This window comes from Cricetulus griseus, chromosome 2 (genome assembly GCF_003668045.3).
Source record: "Cricetulus griseus strain 17A/GY chromosome 2, alternate assembly CriGri-PICRH-1.0, whole genome shotgun sequence".
Classification (NCBI taxonomy): Eukaryota; Metazoa; Chordata; class Mammalia; order Rodentia; family Cricetidae; genus Cricetulus; species Cricetulus griseus.
The window spans coordinates 22,482,483-22,507,078 of NC_048595.1; the positions used below are offsets into that span (position 1 = coordinate 22,482,483).

The 24,596-nt window shown below is 40.3% G+C and overlaps 1 protein-coding gene across 24 annotated transcripts in view; it reads right to left on the bottom strand.

The window, feature by feature from the left end:
• The window catches only part of Pum1 (pumilio RNA binding family member 1), a 111,207-nt gene that overhangs the window by 39,926 nt on the left and 46,685 nt on the right, over positions 1-24,596 (bottom strand). For 14 of the 24 annotated variants that reach the window (XR_004768149.1, XM_027399443.2, XM_027399449.2 and 11 more), the window contains 4 exons: positions 21,957-22,065; positions 20,933-21,111; positions 11,740-11,906; positions 9,469-9,739 (listed from right to left, as the gene is read on the bottom strand). The exons of 3 other annotated variants lie outside the window; for them this stretch is intronic. Coding sequence is in view for 20 of the 21 variants with exons in the window: in XM_027399443.2 (XP_027255244.1) it covers positions 9,469-9,739; positions 11,740-11,906; positions 20,933-21,111; positions 21,957-22,065 (726 nt within the window). In the remaining variant the exon portion in view is untranslated. The remainder of the gene's footprint in view (positions 1-9,468; positions 9,740-11,739; positions 11,907-20,932; positions 21,112-21,956; positions 22,066-24,596) is intronic. 7 more of the 24 variants (XM_027399455.2, XM_027399454.2, XM_027399453.2 and 4 more) reach the window with 3 other exon arrangements.

A 24,596-nucleotide genomic window follows, 5' to 3' on the forward strand; every position in this document is an offset into this window, starting at 1 on the left:
ACAATTTAACAGAAGCTAATTAACACATCCACAGCCATCAGATTTGATTATAGTTAGATTACAGCAATTTTGGCATTCTCTTTATTTAAATGGTGCAATAGCAACTAGAAATAGAATGCTCAAAACAAAATTGGAAAATTGGCAAGTGACAGACTCTGAAGATCCTGAAAAACTTGCATTAATGCCATCTGGTGGGCAAGCCCCTGAGTTCTGATACCACTGTCATGATTTCCACAAAGGAGCCAATGACCTACAACTGAGCTGCTAGGAAGTACTTTTGGAAGGAAATCAGTGATGTGCATCTATGCTGATAATAAATCATTCATGGGGCAACTACTTCAAACTCATGTAGGGATTCACAATAAATACTGAAGGCACAATCTGATGACAAACTGCTTTGACTTCCTTCTTTGTCCCTCACTACATGATTTTACAAAAAATAATGTTCCTATTTCAAAAGGAAATGGACATCTCAAAAAACACACTGCAGCACTACCGAGGGAGGGAGGGAGGGAGGGAGGGAGGGGAGGGAGGGAGGGAGGAGGGAAGGGAGGGAGGGAGGGAGGGAGGGAGCAATGCTAGTATCATTACTGTTATAATCACAGTTGTCATAAAAATGCTCCCATTGCACACATGGCAGTGAACACAATCCGCAGCACTCTAGAGGACCTAGAAGTCAAGGTTAGCCTAATCTGCATGCCCAGACCTTGTTTAAAGAAAAAAGAGGGGTAAAAATATCCACAACTAAACAAACCACCACCTCTACTAACACTCCAGATGTTGGGGTTCTCTGACCTTGAGAGCAATGTAGTATCTGAACATAAATTATAAAGTGCAGAAGACATGCACACTCACTCCCAAATAAAATGTTCCCTGAGTTTGCTTTTTTTGTTTTTGTTTTTGTTTTTTTTTCCTGTTTGCCTGGTGTTGGGGGCCAAATTCAGGGTCCTGCACAGCAAGCACACTGAGCTAAATCCTCACCACTATTCCCCAACAAAAACATATTTAATGAGAGCTTGATTGTTCACCATCTTAAAGCAATGCAATGGCCAAAGCTCAGAAACAGACCTTAAGACCAGACAGCATTGACTCCTACCTTGGTTCCTCTATGAACTTCGGACCTCACTGCCTCAACTTTCTCCTCTACCAAACAGACAAACAAAGAAAACAAACATCTAGTTCTTAAAGTTGTTGCCAGTCCTTTATATGACCTAAAAGTACAGCCCTAAGCCTGACCACCAGATCAAGCTTAGGGCAGATTGATCAACAGATCTCCTGCTATAGCAGGAGAAAAATTCCTACAAGCTGTCTTGCCTATGGGGAAGAGGAAACCCTCTCTTTCTTACATACATGCACCCATGCACAATTTTTTTTAAGAGTTACAAGGAAAGATGATAAGCAATAATAGAAGAACAGTTTTCTTATACTCCTTTCAGAGCAAGCTATGCATAAAGCTGAATGAGTTATCAAGAGCTGGGTAAAAGCCTGGCACTAGGAACCAAAAGGTCTCTCCTTTTTCTTTTGTTTTCTAGTTTTACTGTTGTTTCTATATCAGAGACAAGAGTCAGCAGTACACATACACACATGCATCCCGAACACCCATACACATTAAATAAACGAATGTTATGTTAAAAAAAAAAACCTTCAGTATTCCTTAGCAGATAAGAAACTAGTTCCACAGCCAGAAAGATGGACAGGCAGTTAAGAACCTCTTCTAGAGGTCCTGAGTTCAATTCCCAGCAACCGCATGGTGGCTCACAACCAACTTGAATGAGATCTGGTGCCCTCTTCTGGTGTGCAGATATACATGGAAACAGAATGTTGTATACATAATAAATAAAATCTTTTAAAAAAAGGGGAAAAAAAGGTCTGTAAAAAAAATGGGGAGGGAGGGAGGAAGGGAGGGAAATTGCAATCAAGTATGATGGTGAACTTTCAATTCCATCAGAGGCCAGGCTGGTAACACAATAAGTGCAGGGCAGCGAGGTCTAGAAAAACTATCAAAAAAACAAACACCGGGGAGGGGAGAGACCTAAATTGCAAGGTTAATAATTTCTAACAGAAATCTAAGATCAAAACTAAACCCAATCCCCTGCCAAATAAATAAATGTTTCTGTGTAGCTGAGCAAATTAAAACTACAGTGAGGTAATCTTCGACCATCCTATCACTAGTTAATATCAAGTCTTCCTCGGAAACAATGCACAGAATAATAATTGTTAACTTGTGTGGTAGCCAGAATCAGGAGGCAGTCAGATGGCGGTAGATCTCTTTGAGTTTGAGACCAGCTTGATCTATATAGCAAGTACAAGGACAAGCAAAGCTACTAAGAAAGACTCTGCCTCACTAACAAAACACTAAATAAAATTATATACACTCACAGTCTCTTAGGAAAGATAGCTGAACACAAATCGAGACAGAGAGAGAAAGAACACGTAAGTGAGTGTTGAGTGCATTTGGCTGATGAGAAGAGAGCACTGGGGACTCCCCCAAGCTCGACTTGTGAGCCACACATGTAGTGCACTCCTATAATCCCAGCACTCGGGAAATAGAAACAAGAGGATAAGTTGAAAGCCTTCAGCTACACAATTAAGTTTTCTAGGTCAGTCCCAGTAACATGAGACCCTGTCTCATGGTGTATTAGGCTATTTTTGAATTGACTGTGTTCTAAATAAAACATATCAACAATCTATGCTGACACAGCATATTAGGCAGGCGGATCTTTGTGAGTTCAAGGCCAGCTTGATCTATAAGCGAATTTCAGGACTGCCAGGGCTACACAGAGAAACCCTGTCTCCAAAAAAAAAAAAAAAAAAAAAAAAAAAAAAAAAAAAAAAAAAAAAAAGAACACAAAAAAGGAAAGCAAGAAAGTGGGAAGAACACTCCAGAAGGACAACAATAAGAATATCACGCAGAGAAAGTAGCCTTAAACTAGAGGCCCTTTTATATAAAAGGCAATCCTGTAGGCTTATTTTAACGACTGTCTCTCTGGTCCTGAAATCTTTTCAGTGTGTTCTTCACTTGGGATTGTGGGGAAAAGGCCTTACACCTAAAAATTCTAACAAGCAAATGGAAACATCATACATTTTTCACTTGTGTTGTGGTCACCGCAAGCATTCCAAAACACTCTTCATGTTCATTATGAGCTAATATTTCATGTGTATAAAGAAGCAAATACAGATTTTGCTTTTAAGTATCTTGACATTCTACTTTTATGTAATGTTTCCTCCATACTCTTTCTGTATACTGTATGTTTAAAATACATACATGTATGATCAAACACGCACACAAGCACATACCCAGCATAATTCAAACACTATGGATTGGAAAGGCAGCTCAATAGCAGAGCACTTGCTGGGCCTGCACAAAAGCCTGTTTCAGTTCCTCACATCATAAAACAAAACATTCAAGGAAGCAGAGATCACCTAACTGCTCAAAAGCTTTTTGGAACTCTTGCTCTGGTAAACAAACCTAAGGAAAGGTCAGATTCACAAGGAGCCCAGTGACCAGAGAAGAAACTAAACCATCCAAAGCCCACAAAATGAAAAGGACTGAGAGAAAAATCACCTCTCCCCTATTCACTAGACAGTTTGTATCATGTACCCATAATGTCAACATCACAATGGAAAGTAATAGAACAAGAGGAGATTATTTATTCAGTTAATGCCCACACCAGTTACTCTATAAATATACAAATAAAACTGCCTGACCATTTGAAGCAAATAAACCAAAATAAAGGAACATGACTAACTTTTGTTCCTCATTTACAAAACTAAAATCAAAGGGCAAAAAAATGCACAGAAAAATACACAGTAATCGAACATAGATCACAGGCTTAACCCTCAGTTGTTTGGGGTATTGTCTGAGACACACCTGGCTCAAACAAGCCCTCCATGACATAAGACTCAATTCTCAATGCAATCTGTACACTCAGCTTGCACTCCAGGTATCCTGTAATTGTACCTCCGTCATGCCCATCTCTGCTCAGTCACCAGTACAATACACAATCCAACCACCCCTTTAAATGATGATGATGATGATGATGATGATGATGATGATGACGACGACGACGACGACAACAACAACGACGACGACTGCCTTGGTCATCAATGATCCCTCCCACCCCTGACTGATAGCACATACATCAAATGATTGAATACAATTCTATTTCAAGCAGAAACCAAGGTTCCTGAAGGACTCATGAGTCAATAATTAACTAATAGATTAACATAAGAGTAGCTAAACCTGCTTCTAAACAAACATTACAAAAACTATGGCACTCCTCCTAAAATTTCAACTGCAGCACACACCTGCAATCTCAGTGCTTGAAGGATAGAAAGAAGCAGGGGCTTAAAAGAAAGAGAGAGAGAGAGAGAGAGAGAGAGAGAGAGAGAGAGAGAGAGAGAGAGAGAGAGAAAGAGAAAGAAAAACAAAACAAAAAAGCTCATAAGAAATGTCTTGTCATTGTTAGGAAAATACTCAGTATCTATTCACAGTCTACCCAAACTACCAGCCAGGTTGAACACACCTCTGATCATTTTCGCATTTTAGGCGTTGGGCATGCTATTTACTCAATGAGCATTTTCAATTCTCATTTTCTTCATGCAGTTCACCAGCAATTCTTCCATCAGTTTTCTTTCCTCTGGAGACCAGAGAGTACTTTCTCCCAGGAATGTCCTATGGTGTGGACATGAATGGTCTCATCTATTTTTGTTATTTTAGAGTTTATGTGTGTGTGTGTTACTACTCATGTGAACACAACTGTTATTGAAGTCAGAGGAGGACATTAAATGGCACACACTGTTAATCCCAGCACTGGCAAACAGAATTTGAGGCCTGCCTGGTCTACAGAGAAAATTTACGTACAGCCAGAGCTACACGGTGAAACTGGGTGTGTGTGTGTGTGTGTGTGTGTGTGTGTGTGTGTGTGTGTGTGTGTGTGTGTGTGTGTGTGTGTGTGTGTGTGTGTGTGTGTGTGTGTGTGTGTGTGTGTGTGTGTGTGTGTGTGTGTGTGTGTGTGTGTGTACACTTGAATAAGTATAGCCCTCATAGACTCATGTGTTTGACTAATTGGTTCATACCGAGTGGCACTATTGGGAGGTGTTTCACTGTGGGGATTGGCTTTGAGATCTTACATGCTTAAGCCATGCTCAGAGTGACACACAGTTTTCCTTTATAAGAGTTGCCATGATAATGGAAACATGGATACTGGGAACCCAACTCAGATTCTCTGCAAGAGCAGCAAATGTGCTTTAACATCCTGAGCCATCTCTCCAGCACTGTCCCATCTCTTATTATGGAGTGCTACCTGTTACTACTTAAATGATGAAATGCATCCTAATGACTAAACAGAGAACTAGGAAGAAGAGAACCAAATAGGAAATCTTACTCTGTTTATCAAAAATGTACTTGGCTAGAGATGAAAAGGGTACAAACTAAATATTATAAGTAGCTAACAAATCTACAATCTCCCTGAGTGAATCCACAAAGTGGGGTGCCAAAAGAATATTATTCGGATGTGAAGGGCTATGGGTTTTGATCAGATGGCAACACAGTGGCCCTAAACAGTTCATCTAATCCAAGAAATAACTTTCCCGTCCATTATACAGCAAAAATATATTACTAGGTCTTATATAACAAACCTTCCAACAATATTCAAAACCTTTCCCAGGTATTATACAATTTTGAATTTTACTTTGGGAAAGTATATTAAACGCAAAGATCATGAGGGAGATGTAATAGGAATGTGGGAATGGTTCCTAAAGACTCATTTGGCTGGAGGAAAGCAGAGGACAGCTCTTGCTCTCACACAGCTTTCTAGCTGGCAAAGACAACACAGACAAAACCTATGGTGCTTATGCTCTACCATGAGCCGCCTCATACAATGGAGTTCAAAGGAGATGGAAATTTCGTATAAACAAAGTTGAGTGACCCAGCTGGCCCTTGGAGAAAATAGAATGAAAATGAGTAAATGTCATGAAAGTGTGATGGTTTGACTGAGACATCCATTCCCCATATGCTCAGATATTTGAACCACTGAAACCTAGTTGATGGTGCTGTTTGGGGAGTGTGAATTTGGTGGAGGAAACACATTTCTAAGGAGTGAGTTTTTAAAGTTTAGAGGCCCATGCCACTTCTTGTTCTCTTTCTTCTGTTTGTAGTAAAAGATGTGAGTCCTCAGCTTCCTATAGTCATGCCTGTCACTTGCTGCCTTGTCTGCTTGCAATGACACACTCTCATCCCTCTTAGAACCAGAAGTTCAAATACTCCCTCCTTTCTTCTCTAAGTTGCCTTGGTCACTGTGTTTTATATCACAGCAGCAGCAACGTAATATGAAAAAAGGTTAAGAAAAGTTAGTGATAAGCAAGGTAACACCTACCAAGTGGCAGTGGCACACGCCTTCAATCCAAGCTCTCAGGAAGCAGAGGCAGGTGGATCTCAGTTAGTTGGAGGCCAGCCTAATCTACAGAATTCCAGAACAGCCAAGGCTATACAGAGAAACCCTATCTCAAGGAAAAAGGGAAGGGGGTGAGAAACACCTAACAACTGCCAGGTGATCCTTCCTCCTAACAATTCTGACTCCTCTATAGGCACACCAGGGAAACTGAGGTTCGAAAGACACCTGGAAATAGGATATGAAATAGCAAATTAGGATAATGATGACCAGATGTTATTTGGGTGACCGGAACCAGAGTTCTTAAAAACTCAGGGTAAAAAAAGTTACTTTGAGGTTGGGAGTACAGCTCAGGAGTTGAATATGCCATTGGCACGAATGGTGGGAAAACAAAAATTAGCATAAATAGGCTGTTCCGGCCTTGTTTCTGTCAACTTTGTAAAGGCTATAGTCATCTGAGAAGAGAGAACCTCAACTGAGATATCAAGCATGATATCAAGCTGTAAAAGCATTTTGTTTTATTAGTGATTGATGTGGAAGGGTTCAGTCCATTGTGGTGGAGCCATCCTTGATCTGGGGGTGCTGGGTTCTGCAAGAAAGCTCCACGCCAGTAAGCACCACCACTCTATAAGCCTTTGCATCAGCTCCTGACTCTATGCACATAGCAACACAATACATAGCAAAAAGCCATAACTCAACAGGTTCCAAATGCAAATCTGCTTAAATTAGCCAGTGGAAAATCCACCATGACATGGTATATCTATACAACTGTTATCTCTGATATATACAAAAGTTCATTTGTATTTAAATCCTAACAATTAGCTAGCTCCCAACTTCCTGGTAATATGAAACCATAAACTAATAAACCAAAGGACAATAATTCCTTGACTATGAAGGAAAGGACAACTAAATCAAATAGAATCAAATTTTGTTACCAAAACACTAGAGACAAATTCTTCTTAAATACAGGTATTGTCATGTAGAAACCATCCTGTTTCTAATCCAAATAAAAAAGTTAGGGGGAAAAAAAGAAAAGTAAGTAAAAAAAATTCTTCTTAAATACAAAGTGTTCAATTAAGACAGACAATAAATACATTGAGCCAATGATGACAAAGAAGAGAAAAACAGAGAGACAATTTTTATGGAGCTGGACATAGCTACTGGGAACTACAGATATAACCATGTCCAATTATACTTTTCTTTCTATGGAAAAAGAGTTTGCTAACTAAATCTCACGTAGGCTGGGATATAGCTCAGCCCTATGCACCTGTACTACCAGGCTCCAACCCAGTACCAACAAAAACAACAAAAACTTAACAACCATAAATACAGCATACTTCAAAGGGATTTGTGTTGGTAAACTTCCTAAGGTTCATTACCAATCAAAATTCATCTGGCATAAGTTAAATGACAGCAAGTAAAGGCACAGCACAATACAACTATACAATTATATCCCAGTCCAAAATTAAGGAGTAACACAAAGGTACATACTGCAGATTGTGAAGCTGCTGAGTCCCACTGGTAACTGTTTCCTTTCTAATAAATTAGTCCTACTATGCCTTCCAAAATGGCTGGCATACTTTTGGGGCACGGTGGCTCACACCTGCGATCTCAGTACTACCAAAGAGGCTGAAAATGGACTGAAGAGATGACTAGGCATTTAAGAGCACTGACTGCTCCCAGGTCCAATTTCAGCACTCAAATGGCAGCTCACAGCCTCTTCTTTCCTCTTTTGGGCCCTCACACAGTACAAGGACATGCAACACCCATATACAAAAAATAAAACAAAAAAAAATTAAAAGAAAGAGGCAAAGACAAGAATATAAATTCAAGGTTATCCTGGACTACTCAGCAGGTTCTGAGCTAGCTTTGGACACATAGCAAAACACTGTCCAAAAAAAAAAAAAAAAAAAAAAAAAAAAAAAAAAAAAAAAAAAACCTGTAAACTCACAAATTTCTCTAGACACTTTTAAACAGAAGAGAGGTAAGCCTAGGAGACGGCTCAGTAGGCAAGAGGACTTACTATACAAGTGTAAGCACAGTAACTCCAGCACTGCGGGTGGGAGTGAGAAAACTGGCAAGGTGCTGAGTTTCAGACTTAGTGAGAGACCCTGTTTCAGGGAATTAGGCAAAGAGCAATAGAGGAAAACATCCAACATCTTCCTCTGGCCTCTGCATTCACAGGTGAGAAACACACACACACACACACACACACACACACACACACACACCAGCAACACAAATAATAATTGTAGACCTTACAGAAGAGTGTTTTACAAGTTCAATCATGTATGTGTTATAGACTATAATAACTAATACAAACAGAAAACCTGACTGGTAAAAATGTGTTGGTATTATACTGCAGTAAAGGACAAGAGAAACCACCATCTTACTCCCCTTTCTTGGTTATGCACACTTGAGAAATGAGGATATGTGCCTCTCTGTGCTCAAGTGAACAATACTAGGGAAGGACACTAAATGTCTTCCTTTATTGCTCTCCACCTTTGTTAAAACCACCTTATTCTTTGATGCAGGGTCTCACAATAATCTGAAATTCACTGTTTTTGCTAGATTGTCAGGCTGACTATCAAGCTCCAGGATGTGCCGGATCTCTGACCTCCCATACTAAGGTTACAGACATGCACAGCTATGCCCAGCTTTTACAAAGACTGCTAGAGATTTGGACATGGATCATCTTGCTTTCAAAGCAAGCCCTCTTACTCACTGAGACATCTCTCTAGCCCTTCATTTTGTTAATACAAAACAAACCAGCAACAGCATACAACAGAAATCTTCCAAGTGTAACTTAACATCTGAGAGGATGCTCATTCATTCTCCAGGGGTGGGGAAAGAATAGTGAAACACAATTCATGTAGAGCAGGATGCTTTCTTCCCAGCAACTTTGACCTAGAACCAGCTTCGTGAGCAGAAAGGTGAGCTTTGTAAACTTATCTCATTGCTGGACCAAAGCAGCTGGCTGACGGCATTCTACAACGGTAACACACTTGCCCACCCACCACCCCATAATGTGCTGGCTAGAGAGAAAAGAGAAGGGTGACAAAGACACACACTGTACCTGTTGTTGAGAATTGTAGTCAAAAAGTCCCACAGTTGCTGCTGCTGAGTCCACAGGTACCTGCGTGCCTGAATAATCAAACTGCAGAGGCTCCATGCCCACATGTTCCATGGGGTCCAAGGGGACACTCTGGGACTCCATGTTGGAGAAATCCTCCACAGGCTTGGCACCATTGGTGCTGGTCAGCTGGGCTAAGCCCTCAGAACCATTCTGGTTTGGACCCAGAAGATCCACTTCATTAGCAGAGTTCTGGCAATTACCAGGGGTACGGCTAAACAGAGAAAGTAAAGGGCATTAAACCTTATTTTGATCTGGGAGGGACACTAGAGCAACCCCCAATTTATGTCCTTGACATAGTTCATTAACAGTCCTGATAGCTAGCTAGTTCTACAAAATAACCAGAGATCTTTGACAGGGCTTATAGAGTTGTAGCCTCTACAATGACTTGACTCTTCTATTGTTTACCTACCCTTCTGGATACTTCTTAATTCTTTATCCTCGGCTATTAATGTACAATACCTTTACCATGGAATCTAAATTGAAGAAATAGAGTATGCTAAAAACAATGTTTCCTGTGGCAGCCATGAAAACAAATGTCCCTCCCCCCAAAAAAACAGGGGTAAATAAACACACTCCACCAGAGCAGTCACTCCTCTTTAAACAGAGCGCACTGGAAATGTGGGTTTCCAGGGCAGGCAGAGTGGCACACCTATGATTCCCACATTCAGTGCAAGTTTCAAAGCCATGTTGGAGTACGCACAAGACTTTGTTTCAAAACAAAGCATAACTGAAAATTGGTTCCTAGGGGAAATTCCAATTCTTGGAATGATTCTAATTAAAAGGTTTTAAGGTATTATTTATATTATCACCAGTGCTGAACACTACCCTACCTGCCAAAGACAATGCTAAACTGAAGCTAGTGTATTTATGTTCCATCCTCCATGTCGCGATACTCCAAAAAGCAAAGAGGGCACCAATGGTCATTACTTGGGCCACAAGTTTAAATGAGTATTATACTGGGACTTGAGATATACCACAACTCGATGTTAAATGTCTGTATCCTCCAAACCCATTACATTCTATAGCTTCATCTCTTTAAAAGAAGGAAAGATAAAAATAAAAAAGAATACAACTGGTACAAGTAAAAAGTATTGTCATGTTCCTTCACATACACCACCACCTCAACCACCTATTGCCCCAGCCAGATAACACAAAGCAATTCTCCAGGGTGCTTGTGATACAAGGAGGTGAGGCCAGCTGAACACATCCCAAGAACAGAGGTAAGCATTTATATAGCCCTTTGCCTCAAATTTCAAAGACTCATAATTTTATATACATTCAATATATACAAAATTAGTTTATTAAACACCTGATACTTGTTCAACAAATGATACAAAATACATTTTTTATACTAGTGGGTTTAAGGAGGGTGTAAAATGCATGTTTTTATGTGCATTCAAATAAACACCCATTAGTTTTAGACTGGCATTAAATTATCTGTATGTGTATCACAGAACAAGGATTTTTTAATAGACTTTTTAAATTAGACACCATAACTAAAGCTTGTCTATATAAATAAGAATGGCTGCCAAATGTGGAAGACAAATATGTAAACCATACATGTTCTATTACAAAGTATAGTGTGCAACTCAGACATGACCAAAGATGGGATAAGAGGTATCCATGGGAAGTATGATTACAAACAAACCATTTGCTGGGTGTAGCAGTATACATTTGAAATCCCAGCACTCAGAGGCCAAGGCAGGAGGATTGCAAGTTCAAAGCCAGCCTGGGTTACATAGTGAGCCCTTCTTACTTTGCCTTTGAACTTCTATTTCTTCAACCTGAACAGTAGGCCTACCTACATGGAATGGAGGTGCTGCACACAAATGAACTGGGAGAAAGCGCACAAGTTCTCAGTTATTTCTCCATCCAAAATCAGAGAGAGTCACGAGTGAATAGTGGTGCAGGAGAAACTCAGGGAAATCCCGAAACACCTACACCAAAGTTTAGAGTATTCTACTAAAATCTCCTCTGTGGAATAACTCTGCGAACCCAGCTCCCTACAAATGCAAATTCTACCACTTGGGCAAAGCATCAAACATGGACAGCTCTTAGAAAATGCCACCTTACCAGTTAGTTTACACCTCTATGGCATCATCTATACTAGATCCATTTTTTTTTTTTGAAGAGAAAGAGGAAGGAAGGGACTAAAATGAAAACAAAACCCACAGCCCACATCCAAAAATCAGAAGTGTAAAATATACAAACCTAAAATCTTTGACGTCTGCATCAATCCCATTCTGCACTGGTAAACCATTGGTCTTGTCCATCACATCACCCTCCTCCTTCAAATCTCCTAGCTTATCTCCATCAAACGTACCCTTGTTCTTCTTTTCACCTTTGTCGTTTTCATCACTGTCTGCATCCCTTGGGCCCTGTTTAAAAAATAGCTTCAGCTTCACTAATCATCATCAACTAATTGTGGATACCCACTGTGGACACCAGACTACACTAAATGCTAACTGAAACAAGACTGTGCCCACTTCTGACATCACAGTCTAGTTTACAAACAACACAGAGGCAGGAACACTGCAGAGATTTTGCCAAATGGGGAAGACAGACAGACAGGTATGTTACAAACTGAGGACATCTTACCATACCATGTACTCCCACATCTGCCCAACCCCCTCTTCTGCCCAGAGCCCAGTTAAAACTGTGTAGCTCTCAACTTCTCTTTCAAATCTGTCTAGCATGGCTCCTACTGGGAAAGCATTAAGCCTGTTTAAAAAAAAAATTAAAACAAACAAAAAATTTTACTTGGCTTCCCACTCTTCTATATAAATCCCTTCCAAATATGAAATTCAATGTAGTCTGAAACTGTTCTAACTCAATTAGTCTCTACTTGATCTGGGGATATATTCACTGCCAACTTGTACTGCCATCCCAGTTCCACCCTGTTGCACCTTGCACCAAATCCTTAAGGTTCTTGTATTTTGTTTGTTTGATTTGAGTCAGGTTCTTGCTGCCCCTTGCTAGCTTGGAACACACTATATACAAATCTCAGGTTGGCCTTCCATTTTGGCAACCCTCTTACCTCAGCCTTCTAAATGCTGAGATTACAAGTGTGCACCCAACAACAGCCAACACTGACTTCTTTAAAAAGATGCCTCAAAATAAATTAAATATTTCTTTTCAGTAGCATACTCTAAAAACTCGTATCTTCCATTACCTACATATCTCAATTCAAATTAGTTTTAATTATATAATAGAGGAATTTTATACAAGAGAATTTACTTCTGAAATGTTTCACACTTGCAAACAACAGACCTACTATAATGGCTCTAGTACCAGATATACTCAGGTCCTGCCTTTTAAAAGAAATGTAACTAAGTCTCTTCTTACTAGCATCCAGTGTAAGTCGTGAATATAGGAGGGGGAAAATGATTTTATTTCCAAAAGAAAAGCAACTATCTGTGAACCTGACAGGGTAGCGAGCTTTGCAGACCCTGGCATGCAGAGCACTAATTAACTTTCGCTTTTATAAAATGAGAGAAGCAATCCTGCTATTCCTACCACTGGCTCTAGCTTTATGGAAGAAACAAGTGCACATGACTCAAATTAAAGTTCCTGGTACAAGGCAAGCCCAGTGGACAAGACAAGCACTTCTACAGCAAACATCTGATCACCAGATATACTCCGGTGTTACTTAATAGAGCACAGAGTAGCAGACAGTTAGCTGTGAGCAGACCGACTGAGAAGGGTGACAGGTTGCACAGAGGAAACAGAAGCTCTCCAAAGAGTTAAGAAATCGCTTGACTGGAAACCACAATGCAGGAGTCTGACAGTCTTAGAATACTGCTTCAGAGCTCATTTTTCCTTTTAAAGTCATTCTCTGCTCAAATACACAAAGAAAAAGAAAGCCCTTGTGGACATTATGAAAACAGGAATACGTGTGACCAATATACACACAGCATACCCTCAAGAGGCATCCAGACAGAGAAGCAAAACAGTGGCCACAGCAGGATGTGCTTTGAAGACTGCACCTCTACAATACGCAGCAGAGAGCACAGGAGCATTGAAGGTGTACCCGGAGACCTCAACACAGAAAAGGCTCTCAAGGCCAAGAGAGTGTGCATGATAACCAGAAACAGCAGCAACCTCCACAGGGCAGAGAAATACAGAAGTAGAGTTTTCATTTTTATAGCTACAGCTATAAAGATGAATACACTGTCTAGCAGAAGTTCAATAAATATGACCAAAAAATGTTAATCGTGAGGGTCAAAACTTCCCTCGAAACCAAAATGCCAGAATAAACTTCATCTTGTCTTTCTCATCATTAAACCAGTCTAGATGGTGAGAATATCACTGCAATGGCAAAAAGAAAGCATTAATGTCAATGGCCTGTTAAGTATCACATGAAGTATCTCCACAAGTCTATAAATCAAACTTACGGCTCAAATGAAACTATTCAGCCCTAAATATCTCCCAAAGAGTACAAAAGACTTGACCATAAAACTGCACAGGAACCAGGAGAAAGAAGCCACAGGAAGACCCTACAGCCAGCAGGCTACTGGTGGAGACACATTCAGCAAGAGCTCAATTTCAGCATTCTCACTCCGAGACGGCCTTCACAAGGGCTTCCTGCAAACCTGCTCAGCCCACTGATTTGCTCACTGGCCTATACTGAAACCACAACCAAAAACAAGCACATTATTAGTATCACAGCCAAGGGCTATATTTCAAATTATTCCCTAAGGTGGGCTAGTTTTCATCAATCCTGTAAAACCCATTCCTACAATTTGCTACCTGACTTTCTTCCCTATCAAAACATCAAATGGTCCTACCCTATTGATTTTCATGGTGAGTTTCCACTTGTAGAAACTGTGTGTATAGATCAATAGATATACACACAAACCCATTTTACTTAAAAATTTTAAAGCTCATTAAATAAACAATGACACACAACAAAAATGGCTGGCAATCAAATCTGCCTTATGCTAAGATCAGAGTGAGACTGTACTGGTTTGGGACCATAAAAATGTTTTTTTTGGGGGGGTTAGGTTTTTTCCTTCTATAGTCCCAACACTCAGGAGGCAGAACCATCAAATTACCAGCTAGTCAGGACAAAAACAACAAAAAGGTCTCTTAGAAATAGGAGGGGCCAGATGGTCGGGGCAGTCAAATTTGCAATCCCAGCATTCAGGTAATAAAACAGGATTATCATCAATACAGAGGTACTTGGGTACATTGAGTTCCAGGCTGGCCTGTGTGCTATTGGACACAGGGGAGGGGAAGGGAAGGGAAGGGAGATCCCAGCTAACCAGTGAGTTCCAGGCTGGCCTGTGTGCTATTGGACACAGGAGAGGGAAGGGCAAAGAGGGAAAGGAGGAGGGGAGATCCCAGCACCTGAATGGCAGGTCAAAACAGTTCCTAGGGATCCAATGCTCTCTTCTGGCCTCCAGGGATACTGCATACAAGTATAGATTAAACATACAGGCAAATCACCTATATGCGTAAAATAAAAATAATTTAGGGAAAAATTAAAAAGGAGCATAGAAGTGTTGATTTTTGGTATCTGTGGTTTTTAATAATACATAAGGTGAGGTGTATGTCATTATGTGGTCTGCAGTTATGTGCACTGAATCTATTCTGTGTTCTATCTGCAACACTTACTCACCATAAGACTTTAGTCTGAGTGTTAATTTTCTTATCTCTAAAACAAGGATAATCTTGTTTAATAAATAGTTATGAACAGCAATGAAATGCTGCATTAGTGAAGTTTAAGAATGTTGTTTTATACACCTAAAAATACAGCAGAACAGATGCACCTAACACTGTATAAGACACCAGGGTTTGAAACACTTCCAAATACAAGCAAAGAACTGACATGTCCTCCCAGGGCAGCCACTTGAAAGTGGTCTACAGTCCAGGTTAATGACCATAATCTCAAAATTTAAAGGTGCCTGGGGTTCACCCACACATATTCTGATTTACTTGGTCTAAAAAATGTTCCTACATGCATCACCTTTATGAAAGTTTTTCCTCTAAAAGCTTGAATATCAACATTTCAGAAACAACGTAATTAAATTCCAACAGAAAAATTAAAAAGGCAAGGAAAGTGTGTGTTCTCAGTTTTCTTATTATTTAGTACACAACAATACTTTTTAAAAATCCTACAAACTTTAAGAAAGGAAGGGAAGGAGGGAGGGAGGGAGGGAGGGAGGGAGGGAGGGAGGGAAGGAAGGAAGGAAGGAAGGAAGGAAGGAAGGAAGGAAGGAAGGAAGGAAGGAAGGAAGGAAGGAGCAAGGATCGCTGGATTCTTGGGTTCCTTTAAAGTGAAGATAACCCTAAAGGATAATGTTCAAAAACAAAAGTAGTGTAGACAACACACAAGCACTCAGGCTCTATCAAATTCCCCACAGTGGGAACAAAAGGGTTCTGGGAGACAGCAGAGCAACACAGCTGTAGAAGAATGTCACTCACTGTTAGCTACCAAAGGGGCAAGAGCCAAGCTGACATTGGTTTAAAAAAAAAAAAATGAAGCACTGAAGTGACCTGTACACTGCCGGCTGACTCCTGGGGACAACTATAAAGGAGCTATTTCCAAACATCTCTCTTGTTGGCAAAGAGCTCAGAACCAGAGATGCTCCCATGGAGGGTTGGTTCTTAGAGCAACACTTCACATGGTAGAAGGCTGATTTCAGGGAGACAGGAGCCTCTCCTCCATCTGTACCAGACAAGCAGTATTCCATGCCTACTTGTAGTAAACTAAGTCTTGTGCATACTTGTTTCCCAAAACAATACCCCAGAAATTTTTAAATTAAGTATTTATTTATGTGCATTGGTATTTTGCCTGTATGAATGTCTGTGTGAGGGTGTCAGATCCCCTGGAACTGGAGTTACAGATAGTTGTGAGCTACCATGTGGGTGATGGGAATTGAACCCAGGTCCTCTGGAAGAGGAGCTAGTATTTTCAACCACTGAGCCATCTCTCCAGCCTCCAACCCAAATTTTTTGTTAAATTTTTTCAAAGTACAATAGCTAGTATCTCTGATAGGAATAAACTTTCACTATCAAGAAAATGAGTACAACTGCAACTGCTAGCCTTGTGAAACAATTTGATGAGAACCCAACTCAAAAGCCAAAAGAACCCAACTCAAAAGCCAACATAAAGCAAAAAAAAAGCCACACCTGGCAAACCTGAAATGAAAACAAAGCTTGAATACAGGACCCCTACTTTGCCTCTGAGCCTTATTTTCCTCATCTATAAATTAATCTACCATAAGGGTTACTCCAAGGATTAAATAAAGCAATCCTTAAACAAGTCACCTTGTTATTTTAAGATTAGTATCAAAAAGTGCAGGCACTACGTTTCACTGACTGAGATACTATCGTGCTATACACCACTAAAAAAGACGCAATACTAGTTCAAGTATGACTTGGACCCATTTGAAATATGCACTAATTTCAGGAACAAAAGCTGAAAAAAGGCATTGTGGAGCATAACCTACACAGGCACCATAGTCCTGATCACCCAATTCCTGGTGTGCAGGAATTGGGTAAGAGCAGCAGCCACCATTACTGTATCTAATGGGGGGGGGGACCTTTCAGGCAAAAAATGATGTTTGATTTTATTAGAAAACCCTTAAAAGGTTTGGTTTTGATTGTTTTATGAGTTTGACATTTGCGGACTACAATATGTGGTTTCAGTTGTGGAGCTAGCCAAAATCTAAAGGCATTCTATCCTAGTGATATAATCTTCCAAGGAGATTCTAACAGTGAGTACATTTCAGCTTTAGTATACATGAAGGGGGGGGGGGGCTGTCTCATTAAAAACATACTATGGTGGCACATTCCTGCAAGCCTACCACTCAGGATACTAAGGCAGGAAGACTATGAGTTTGAGGCCAGCTTGGGTTATAGACTGACACCTTGTCCCCAAAACAAAAGCAGATTTCAGTTCAATAACCCTAGAGTAGGGGCCTAGGAATCATAAGCTTCGGGGTGATGCGAATGTTATTGGTGAGCACTAACTTTGAGGATCAATATACTCTGTTACATTATTATGAGACTTACTTGAAGGCTAATTATCCCTGTTATACAGATGAAAACTCTAGTTGAGACTCAAAGCCCTGGTTTCTATATGCAATACACAAAAATCCATTATAGTATACTAGCCTCCTAAGCCAAATTGTGACACAGATGAATAGCTACAAGTATATAATCTCCAGGTCAGAAAGCAGGAGCTTGACACAGCATGGGGAGACCTTCCAACACCTCTTCAAAGTTAAGAGTAGTTGTCACTAATCCAATGATGGCAGTGGATAAACTACAAGGTAGCACTCATGTTTTGTTTTGTTTTGTTTTGTTTCATTGGGGGGGAGGTCCGTCAGGTTGAGACAGGGTTTCTCTGTTTAACAGTCCTGGCTGTCCTGGGACTAGCTCTGTCTGTAGACCTGGTTTGCTTCAAACTCACAGAGATACGCCTGCCTTTGCCTCCCAAGTACTGAGATTAAAGACGTGCGCCACCACTGCCCAGCTCATGTTCTTAATAACTAATTTCAACCTATTTGAAGAAAATCAGGAGACCAACATAGTCTTTAGGTGGTTTTACCCATAGGCTTTGGAAATAAGTGACTCCTGTGATTTTGTAACTACTTCTGAACCCAGGAAATGGGGAGGGAAATACCATATTCCATGAACAAATAAAATAAAAGCTAAAATGTGGAAAAGACTTGGCTTGCGTATTCAAGATTCCCATTATTCTGAAATGTGACCCTAAAAGCTAGGGATACATATGCTGTGTGCTAGCTAGCACCCACAGTGAGTGTGAGAACAATGCACAGATTCTTCTGCTGAACCTCAAAGTTTGTTTGTATGCTTGCTTTTGGCAGGTTCTGTGTGGCCCCGGCTGGCCTCAGATTCACAGGACCCTTTGGCTTCTCTGTAGTATGCACCACCATGCCCTGCCTTCTAAAAGTGTTCCTTATTTTAGAAACAAAGACACCCGGATTAAGTAAGATAAGAGCCTTTACAACACCAAAATCAACTCAAAGAAGCACAGGAAAGAGAATGCAAAGAACTAAATCCTTTTTGTCAAGCTGTGATAAGGAAATCTCATGAAAATGGAAAACTACTGCATGGTTAAGCAAGCTCTCCTAGTGGGCCACCTTCACTTGAAAAGTTAACATCTGGACTGCCAGCTGTTACATCTGAGAAGGATTTCTATGTACCTGCTGTTAGTTCTACATACTCACTTTAGCACGAATGATGCTGGGCACTCAGCTAGTACTAGACCAAAACCTCTAGCTGCTCTGACCAGGAGTGTTCTATAGACAATTCCCCTAGATACAGATGGCATATTGGTCCTTGCACTCCAAACTTAAGTACTTTTGTTTTTAAGAAACAATGGGACACCCCCCTTTTTCAAAGATGTGTGCACATCATGAGAATTAGAAAGTAATTCAAATTTCCCATGAGCTGTTTTCTCTAGGTATCATTCTAAACTACAGCAGAGTAAACCCAGGATAGGGAAAGCATCAGCAAAATCCAACACCAATGCTGACCAGCCATTCTCTGGCTTTATATCCATCAGTCTTCTCTATCAATCTACACATGGCACAGAAGTCAAAATACTAGATAACATTTTATTCCCCACAACCATACTTATAAGAAAAGAGAAGACAGATTTTTCACAGTTTTTATTAACTTGGATGTATGTCTCAGAAGCTTAGGAAATTACCTGCCTACAAACGTCCTCTCTCCTGGGGACTGCTGTTTTCAATTGGCGATGGGGCAGTTATCAGATCTCATCTGGCCTGAGGCTTAATTTCATCTAGTCACAATACTATGAAAGACATCACTAAATCCTCCTTTGCAATCCAAAGGCAAGACTTTATCATAAAAACTGCCTTAAAAAGTAATCCATAAGTAATAATTCCATCCCACTGTTTTATCTGCTTTTTAAATTCAAGTGATTTTTCTCCCTCCTACAAACTTGACAGCAATCCAGATGTGTGCCTGTTGCTAATCTTCACAAACCAGAATCTAGTCAGACTATTCACAGTCATTGTTATCAAGACTCCCGATCACCACACCAACAGCTCATCAGTGCACCACACTCATTTCTCTCCAGCAAATAACTCAAAGCAGCAGACCGTATTTACAAGACAACACTTTCTCTAGGAATCTTAGAGCTTAAGTTGGGTATTAAGTATAAACAGGGTTCCAGTCTTCTCTTGAGAATATAGGCATATGAGCATTTGGCTTGATGCAATTCTTCATGTCCAAAGTGTAGACCTTGTTCTCCCTCAAGGAGCAACTTGGGAAGGAACACAGAAGCAGTTCTCTATCTGATTTATAAATCACCATGTCTGGACCAAGTCAAAAGATCCAGAAGCATTCAGGTCAGCTTTGAAAAGGCTAGTACTCAAGAATGTACTTACAGAGCAGGCTACCAAACACCAACTACTGCTACTCTAGAGTTGTAAGCAACAGAAGGGAAATGGGACCAGCAGAGGAAAGTACTCTAGATAACAAATGCAACATATGAAGAAATACACATGTGGATGAAACCAAAATCATGATGACAGGGGGGGGGAGGTAGCTCAAACATTTGCCACCGCTAGTATTAAACGGCAAAAACTTTCCAAGAAAAGAACTGAAAAGGGACATAACAGAGCAAGTTAGGAGGTATAGAAGGCAAGCAGATTCAGGAGTCTCTAGTGGTCTAGCTGCAACATAACATCAGCCAGAGCGGACAAAATGAGGAAACTCAAGTAGATCTATTTCTTAAGAGTCTTCGATCCACAGAGCTGATAACATAGATAACGTGCTTTAAGAAAGCAATCACAATGCTTCAGGAAGAATTCTAAAATGTAATAGGAAGTGGCAGGAAGCACAGGCTTCTGTGGCTGACATTCAGCCAGAATAAGTGGGGTTAGTGGCAATGAATTTTTGAAAAACAAACCAGAAAACAAAACAAAGAAACTTCAAACTCCCCCCAACCGGATAGGCATAGGAAACAAAGCTGCTCAAGAAAAGCTACCATTAAATTAAAATCTAGCCTGCAAAACAAGAATAACCACATAAGGTTCTTGGGTAGTGGCCAATCATTCCCCTCAGACAAGTACTTCCTACTTCTATTTTCTTTGTAAAGAAAGTCCTTCTCTCTTATGCTTTTGGTTGTAATAAAAATAGACCAATTAACTGAGACTTTGATGTTAGCTCATATCTCACCTCACAATGTGCCCCATCCCTGGGGGTGGGAAGAAATATTACTTTTCCATCTTTGAAGTGTAGTTTACCTCTCCTGCTATACTTGCTGAGCTCTGTGGTACAATGGAAGTGTTTTAAAACACCCTGTTAATGAATGCTGTGAGTACCTAGGAAACTCAAAAGGCACATTTTGCTTTGAGGGAAGGGGAAGAAAGATAGGAACAAGTTCCTCAAGCCAACTTACAAATCCTCCTTTTCTTAGACAGGAATCGCCCGGGGATGAGCTCAACACATACTCCACCATGCTAACGCCTAGTCCCCCACTCTCCGATCGTGGGGACAGTACAGAATTGACCTCACTGTTCACATGGAAATTCTGACCAGGTCTTCTCTGCACCATGATTGGCTGGGAAACTGAATGATCTACAAAAAAGATACACAAGTATGACACAGTGCAGCCAGAGGCCCAAACAAATTATGAGTGATGTCTCATGGATAAAGCTATGTCTGGGAATCAGGAGACCCGTCACGGTTGGCTGAGCCAAGGTTTCCTCTTGGGTCTTTCATAAGCACTGATATTCTACATAACCTAATGACACAGAACACACCCCTCCTCTATCTAAGATAGCAGAGGAGTACAGCAGTTCACATAGGTAGGTAGATAAGCCAATGTTCACTTCTTTCAAGTTACAGAATTTCTTTAATATTGTTTACTGGCAACAACAAATCTTTCTGAGGACTCGATTTTGCACTGTCTTGAAGCTGTGGCTTCTATCTGCTGTTGCTGTTTCTGCCTCTACCAGCTCATCCCAGCCCTTTTCAGGGGAAGTCTATCACAAGAATGTCTGTGCTTGGTGATTTCATTTGGCCCCACCCACATTTAAAGATTACTATCCCATATATGGCACAGATCATCAAAGGGGGAAAAAAAAAAAGCATCACAGAGTTCAAAGTACAGGCTTGGATTTTCCAATTCCAGACAAGCTGACAGCAGCACAAAATGAAAATTCAGAGCTAAAATTATGGTCACTTCAAATGAGTCCATTCTTCTGTGACTAGCACTTCAGAAAATATTGAAGATTTGATTTTGTGTTAATTATTTTTAATATATTACATCATCTAAGCTACTTAGTGGCATTACCCTACTGGACAGGACATTTGCTTGGTGTGCTTCTGCCACTAATATGAAATTCACGACTTGCCAAGTGCTGAGGAAGGGAGCTCTAAGACAGGCATAAATCACAGTAGAGACGCTAGAGCTAGATTACCTGATGTTCCCCAGGCACTGTCTCGCCATTGATCACCCAGGAATATTCCTTTTGGTCCATCTTTGCTGGATTCATCTGTTTCCCAAAACTTTTTACCTGGCAAGAGCTGCTGCAAATTAAAAATAATAGATGCTTTTAAAGAATTCATAAAGAATGAAAGTACAGCAGTCAACACTTTCTTTAGACAAGGGTACTGAAGATGTTCATGGGCCCTGGAGGTCTCAATCAAAGTGTTTTAGCTACACAGCTGTGATCAGTTCTGTTCTTATTTTGTAAAAGACACTGAAAGGCCTAAAGCAAGGGGATAGTAATCATAAATATCTAGAATCATTGACTTACTTAGTCTATTTGAAGACTTTTGAGGACGAGGTACAAGCATTGCCCTATTAGCTAACTGCTTACTGAGAGGGCTCTAACTGCAAAAGAATGTACCTATGCTAACATGCTGTCTGCACATGCACTGCCGACCACACAAAGTTACTCAAAGCAAGAACACGAACCCAGATCTAAAACCCAGCTACAGAACGCTAGATAAAACTTCTATTAACCAACACTTCCCTACATCCACCTGTTCTAAGATTCTAGAAAGAGAGAAAAGCCATTTATCTACTTCCAGAAGGGAAATCAAATTTCTTAACCTCTGTTAGGTTTAATACTTGATAGTACATTAAACTGACTTCAAAGAAACTGTAGTCATAGTTACAAAGGAAAATTCCTTAAGACTGCCATCATTCTTGGTCTGGTCACTAGCTTTACTTAATAAACTCTTACTTGCTCTAATTACGTTTTCTTTTCAACTGCTATTCCTCAGACAGGATACCAAGAAACTTGAGATAACATGCAATCACTATTTCTGAGCAAAAAAGGGCATACCTGAAAGAGCTGACTTATGCAATGTCAGAAATGGAATGCTGACTTTCAAAAAGAAAGCACCAGGAAGCCCAAGAGTTCTGCACTCCTTCTGGACAGGTTGAACTTTCCAACTCATTAGCTACACCCGAGTATAATAAAGAAACCGAAGCTGTCCACAGAAACAAACCCTGGTTTGCCAGACTCACTTCTGCTCTCTCTGCACAATGTTAACCCACCCTCTAAAAGTTCCATCAAACTGAAAACATGAACCCAAGCCTTTTGGCACCTTTTTCAAACAGAAAGAATCCTAACAAAAAGACTTATGGCCTGGCATTTAATTGTTCAAATTCTAAGAAGCCTCAAAGATGGATGGTTAAATTACAAGCATCAGTCAATCCTTCATCGTGTTTTTGGGGTCTGTTCACTAGAGTTGGTTGGGAGAGGAAGAGGGGAAAGAGGGATAAACAGGTGTCCACAGAAAGCTAAGGAGGAGCCAGGAATCCCTGAACTAAATAGTCTGATGTGCCCTGGGAACTACTATTAAACTGTCCTCGGCTGCCTCCTTTTTCTGATGCCAAACCGGTTTTTCAGAGGCTGTGCCAATCGAAATCATCAGCAAGTACCAAACAGCTTCTCGGGAAATGTAACCTTGGCATGAGACATAAGCAAATTCACGGTCAAATTCCAGAAGAAACACTGTAAATTACTAACTATACAAGGGACAATCTAAAAGAATTTTTGCTTTTACATTCTTTTTATCCTTACCATCTTATAAACAGTCGATCCAAAGAACCCATAAAATTTCCTTAATCAGTGGTTGTATCCCTTCCACCACACCCACCTTTAAGTCTGACAAAAATTCTCACTTAGTTTGAAGAGGGTGAGATTGAACAGGAGTCCCAATTTAGCAACCTGGGTATGCTAAAAGAAGCAACAATATCAGCACAAGAGACCACATCTCATGTTGGTTAATTTTATGCTCTATGAAATAGTGGAAAAAGAGCAAAAGTGATTGAAACCAGTCCTATACTGCCATTATTTTTTAATCTTTATAGTCCTTCTCCACATAACTCAAGAATAGCCTTGACAAGTACCAGGCTTAAAATATAAACAGTCTTCCTATGATTTATCAAGCTGATACTAAAAGCAGCAATCTTTGAGCTCAAGACGTCAAAAGGGACTTGTGGGATTCTGATGTTGCTTACTATTGTCTATTAGGCTATCACAACAAGCAGAGCAGCTAGTACAGGTGGGCAGATGAAAGCAAGGCATGACTCCTTAAAGGGGAAGCGGTACAGTAAGCACAAGGCCTATATAGTGCTAAAAAGTGGAGATTTTTAGGGCTGGTGAGATGGCTCAGAGGATAAAGATACTCGCCTCCAAACCTGATGACTTCAGTTCAATCCCTGGAACCCACATGTTACAAGACAACCAACTCCACATGTCCTCCACACACAAACTATGGCACACTTGAGTCCACAAACATATACATATGCACACAAATCAACAATGAAACAAATCTTAAAAAAAAAAGAGTTAAGGTAGAGATTCTACTTCCTATTTAGTAACAGATGAAACAAGGTTCAACAGAATATACATCAAAAAGTTGTTCCTAACTCACTCAGTCAGGCAATTCTCCTACTATTAAAAGTAGAAAATACTAAATAGATGTTAGAGGTAACCCCCCCCCCACAGTACTAGAGCTCCACATACATTTGTGAGGTGGACATCAGTTAACTATTATCAGTGTGAACAGCAGACACTATTTGAACAAGTTCCCAAGAGATA